Source organism: Carya illinoinensis, chromosome 4 (genome assembly GCF_018687715.1).
Source record: "Carya illinoinensis cultivar Pawnee chromosome 4, C.illinoinensisPawnee_v1, whole genome shotgun sequence".
NCBI classification, from domain to species: Eukaryota; Viridiplantae; Streptophyta; class Magnoliopsida; order Fagales; family Juglandaceae; genus Carya; species Carya illinoinensis.
Genome location: NC_056755.1, coordinates 1,828,042 through 1,833,859, shown reverse-complemented (window position 1 = coordinate 1,833,859; position 5,818 = coordinate 1,828,042). Strand labels below are relative to the sequence as shown.

General features: G+C 36.1%; 1 protein-coding gene across 1 annotated transcript; it reads right to left on the bottom strand.

The window, feature by feature from the left end:
- Window positions 1-2,700, bottom strand: LOC122306929 (serine/threonine-protein kinase D6PKL2). Its single transcript, XM_043119503.1, has 2 exons — window positions 1,625-2,700; window positions 1-1,093 (listed from the first exon to the last, which is right to left on the bottom strand). Exons 1-2 carry the CDS (start codon window positions 2,308-2,310, stop codon window positions 241-243), a joined length of 1,539 nt encoding a protein of 512 aa, XP_042975437.1. The 5' UTR covers window positions 2,311-2,700; the 3' UTR covers window positions 1-240.
- Between the last annotated feature and the right edge of the window lie 3,118 nt (window positions 2,701-5,818).

Genomic DNA, 5,818 nt, shown 5'->3' with positions numbered 1-5,818 from the left:
TCAGCTTCATTTTTCAGGTCCCTTTATTTCATTTTTCCCCTTTTTGATGCAGTCGGGAAGGAATCAAGCGAGTTCAATCAAATTTATCATCCACATGCCAAAACAAAATGAGTATCCCGCCAACCACAATTAGAAGAGGAAAAATTTATTAAACCATGCAAAGGAATAAAATTTCATTGAAAACCTAATATATATTCCAACTTATTAGTTTTTTATTTCACCTATGGCTACTAAAAGTCATTAAAAAAATTCAAAATCTAAGTAAGGACCTGATGACCTATCCGAGTCAGTAGCACCTTTGTCATTTGGAGGCATCGATGTCTTCAATGTGTGGCTAAAAAATGCAAGATCAACGGGTTTTGGAATTTCTGGAGGGTAAGTACTCCGAATGAGAGCCCAATTAATACTTTGAAAGAAGGGATGATGTTTGATCTCAGTGGCACCTCTTTTGAATCCTAGTCTCTTTCGTGGATCCTTTACAAGCAGGCCCCGGATCAAATCCTTTGCTGCAAAGCTGATACAAGATCCGTCAGGAAATTTTAGGGGCTGACCAACAACATTGAATAATGTCTCTCGGTTTCCATTGCCTTTAAACGGTGTCCTCCCATGGAGCAACTCGTGCAAGAAAATACCATATGTCCACCAATCAACAGCACTCCCATGACCATCCCCTCTTATTATCTCGGGAGCTAAATATTCGTGGGTTCCAACAAATGATGTAGAGCGGGCGCTAGTTGGTTCTGCAATTAGAACAGGGAGGGAATCTGCATTTGCTATTTTTTCACTCCTCCCCTTGCTTATTTTGGAACTGAGAAAACGAGGCTTAAAGCAAGAAGGCTCCACACAAACGGGTAATTTGCAGGTTGGATCAATACATGACGGCTGAATACAGTAAGCAGATATCCGGCAGGATGGTTCTGTACTGGACTGAACGAGTGTGGGACTCACACAGCATCTCAATGATAGGTCAAAATCAGAGAGCATGATATGGCCATCCTCCCTCACCAATACATTCTCAGGCTTTAAGTCTCTGTACACCACTCCCATCATGTGTAGATACTCTAGCGCAAGAAGAACTTCAGAAGCATAAAATCTGAAAGTGCAAAAGAGATAGTCAGACATCTTTTGTTGTTAAGTAACAAAGAAAATAATCAGAAATTAGAATATAAACTAGTCCACAGTCTATTAGAATGGCACTAAGGAGCAAACCAAAATGACTTTACCAAAGGATGGTCATTAATCCAAGCTGATACTACATTAGAGAACCAAAGTCCATAAAAAACCAATCAACCTGATCATTCGAAGTGTAATGGATCATGTGTTAATCTGACGCAAATCCATTGAATATTGAAGTAAAACTCACAATCGAGGACATGAGGAGTTAAAATTAATGGGGTATTTCTGTCTCTGAGTTTTGTTTGATTAAAAAATAAAAACTAATGCTTACCATAGACAAGCACTACTTAGTTCTTCCTCTCTTTTCTTACTTACACACAGTTGTCTTTTTCCCCAATCTCTCTCTCCTAATGGGTACCGTTCAATCAATATTACCTCAACAGAATTATACCAGATAAATAAAATAAAAATGCCAACGGCAATTTGAAATTTCAGTACTACTACTAACCTGGCTGCCTGCTCCGTAAAGTGCTTGCCGGGCTGGCGCTGCCGAAGGGTGTGAATATCCCCACCACTGCAAAACTCCATTAACAGGCAAGAAAACTTGTCGGTCTCGAAATGCGAGTAAAGGGTAGGAAGGAACGGGTGGTCCAACAAACCCAATATGTCCCTCTCAGTCTGAGCTCTCACCAGCTTCTTCCTTCCAGCCAGCATGCCCTTATCCATCACCTTCATGGCAAACAAACAACCCAGTCCTCTTAACTGGGCCAAATACACACTCCCTATATCCCCACAACCAAGCTTCTTCAATAGCCTGAAATTTCCCAGCCCCAAGTCCCCATCTTTCGCCTTTATGTATTGTATGGCATCCCATCGTATATCGTTGCCCTTGTGAGGCTTCGACGAGCAAAAGCTCCGAAAGCTGGATTCGTTTGCATCGAAGCTGTTATATTTGCTAGCGCAACTTAAACTGCTTGTGCCATTTTCCTCGTAGTCCACTAAGGATTCAGCATTCTTCAGAGCCTCAACAGTGCTGGCATTGCTCATATTGCTGCTACTCACACTGTTATCAGACCCAGAAACCGTGCTGCTACAAAGACTGATGCTAACACTAGTATTCAAACTTATGTCTTGGAGGTTGCCAGCGAGGGATTTGGCATCATTGTTTTCACTACTCTGGGCTGGTTTTTCCATGCCTGAATGAACGGGCTTTGAAAGTGTTTGATGGATCTTGTGAAAGAAGGGGGCCAGGATTAAATATATGGAATGATGAGGTCAAGATGGGAGGGGATGAGACCGAGGCGGTCAAAGTGAGGGCGAGAGAGACGCGGGCGCGAAGAGGGCTGAGCGTAGGGAGTCAGGGACACAAAAGGAGTAGTGAAAAAAGGGTATTCAAATTTGAAATTCAGAGGAGGTGGTGAAAGAGAGAGACCCAATGAGTAAATTGGGTTTAGAGTCCATTTCTCTCTTGCACCGTCCCAGAAAATGTCACAGCTTAGAGACAAAATACAGAGGATCGATCACAGAGAGAGAGAGAGAGAGAGAGATAGAATTCCTGTTTTCGAGGACGACAAACCTTTCAAATTTGTCTAAATGAACGTGTTCAAAGTTAAAAACCCATTCCCAGCCAATACTGTTATCCTAAATTTTTGGATTTGTCTGCAATCACGTGGATTGAAATACTAAACGATATAATAATTAATATTGAGTTCACATTATAAAGAAAAAATTTATTTATCAACCTCCAAATCATCTTATTAAAAAAAAAAACTGGAAAGAGAATTATGGATCCACTTGCATAGTATAGGAAATAGATGTTGGAGGGGTTGATATGGAGGTTGATGGGTTTCGTAGAGGGGCTCTATTCTATAGTATTTTTGCCGGACCAAGGAAAAAGTAGTAATTAAAGTGTGGATTTCATTGGATATTTCTCAAGAAAAGAGCCCCCATCTCTGGTCAACTACTCACGAGTTTTTATGTATATTTTCTATTGAAATACTACAGTTACTGTTTAAATCAGAGTAGCCAACTTCTTTATGACCTGCATTGTATTATTACCAGAAATTTTTATTTTGTGTCAGCTAAACGGAGAAAGTTTTTAAGTTTCTACACTCCCTGATTAGACCAAAGTATCCAACTTTTTTATGACCTGCAATTTATTGCTACCTAAGAATCATTAAGAAATGCCATGCGTTATACTGTAATGCAAATAAATCTCTGACAGCTGAGAATTGGGAGTTGGTCACAATAATTCCTATTCCTTTTAAAGTCCTGATAATGTTATCCTGAACATTAGGCCTAATAATGCTGTAAAAAACAACCAAAGATCACCCCGGGAGGAGGGGGGACATGAACCTTAGATCTAATAATGTTTCTAGACTAGTCTACTATCTAAATATGAGAGAATTACTGATACTCGGATGGAAATAAATGGCAACTGTCCAAAAAACTTATAACTTATGCATGCTCCTGCTAATTAAATTATGATAATTACCAGAGATCTTGATGCGATTTGCATGTGATTTTTTGTCAGTGATTTTCAGCAATTAGACATCGTATCAGACAAATTAACATTCGTTATCAGGTTTTCAAATTTCAATTCTAAATGGCACCTCATGTCATGTTCTTGATTTTCTTTTTGAGGGATGATATATTATAATGCCTAGGGACCAAAATAAGCATGGCTCTTATTTCATATCTCCAAAGATTCCACATCAAACTCTTCAAGTACAATTGAGTTGAAAGTAGTAAATTCCCTACTTTCCAACAGCACAGAGAACTTGCTCGAGATCTGAATTACATTCCAGCGAACACAGCACACACACTCAGCAGGCACACAGCACGTACAGCAGTAGATTATTCCACGAGCTTAGTAATTCATATCCAACACAAGTACTGTTAAGACCATTAATAGACGTGGATGCATAGGAGTAGCACTGTAGCAACACAGCAGGGATAACAAAGAGCTCCAGAACTGACCCCCAGAGCAGCACACGACACTTAGTTACGAGAGCGTGAGGGTAATTGTTATACAACTCTTTTACAACTAACCAACATTAGTGTGCCATTTCATTAAAAATAATTTTGATTGTACACAACTATCCTCAAATGTCGTAAAATGGTTCTAAGTTTATCATTTTCCCGGATTGAGTGATTATATGTCTACATTTACCTTCTGGTCAATATGCATACTCCTTTATAGTCAGTGGCAGAATCAAGAATTTTACACCCCGGGAGGGGAGAGGGGGAACTTTTCTAACTTCTAACTCATTTATGTGAAATAGAAAACGATAAATCTTAATCTTAATTTCACATAAAATCATTAAAATTTAATTATATATAAAAATTAGATCTTAATAATTTGCTATATACATGTAGAAATAAAATTGTTAAAACATAACTTAAGATATGTTTTCAAATTTACAATGCTTCAAAAAATAAAACTCATCCATTATTATTTTTTAATGAAATATTTAGAATTTATTTCTTCATTGAAACCATCAAGTAAAATTTTAGAAGCTCATCTTTCATTCTAGTTTATCAAGTTTCATGTAAAATTTAGATATTTAGTGTCATATTAAGCATATAATAATCCTACAATTGATATCTTAAATTAAAAAAAAAAAAAAAATCTTGGTCAATAAAATCTAGAGGATAAAACTTCAAAACTATTTTTCATATAAATCATCAACACTAAATGATTATTCTTTTATTTATTTCACTTTGTATTCCATATCAAGAAGCCTAATTTGTATAATAATAAAAAAATCTGTAATCCATATTAATAAGGTTATTATTTCTTATAAACTTAGTTTTAATATAATCTTGAAGGGGCCACATCATAGAAAATAGATAATATGTAGGAATTATACAAAATTTTAGGACTAAAGAAAAATTCAGAGAGGCATTTTTATGTATATAGAAATTTTAAAAAAATTTGGAGAGTATATGAAAAATATAAATTTTAGGGGCGGGGGGGCATTTTATATTTACATAGCATTATGATTAAAAAAAAAAAAGACCTTAAGGGAATATTTTGAGTATTAAAATAATTTACCTAGTTACAAGCTAGAAAAATGTGACATGGTGCTTTTATGGAAATTAGCATTTGCACATTCTGGTCAATATAGCCTATAGGCTAAAGAAAGGGTGGAATGGATCACTGTGGATGGTGCATAATGTGGCAGGGGCATAGGTGAGTTAAAAGAAATTTGTGATTTAAGGTTGAGTAATGCTATATATAATTGTGGAGGACACAAATATCATGCAATTGTTTTGAAAAATAGTGAAATCCACTATTAAAAAATTAATTTTTTTCATGTGATCTCGTATTTATTCACTTTTTTAAAATGTTTACGTGAAGCTCATGCACTCACGATTGTAAATATTTTTTTTTTTTAAGCTTTGTTTTTCGATTAATTCACATATGATAATTACATGTATCTTGTGATGCGCATTTGGTTCAAAAGATTAGAGATTAATTGTTTCATACTTTGTTCTATTTGCAGTTGTCAAATTCTAATACGAAACTCTTGATTTTCTTTTAAGAGATGATAATGGCCAACAACAAACACATTGCTCTCTCTTGTCTCCAAAGATTCCACGTCAAACCTTGAAGTATAATCAAGAAGAAGAAGCTTAACACTTAATTTTCAACTATATAAATATGATACCAAATCATGTTTTTCACCTAATAGCATTC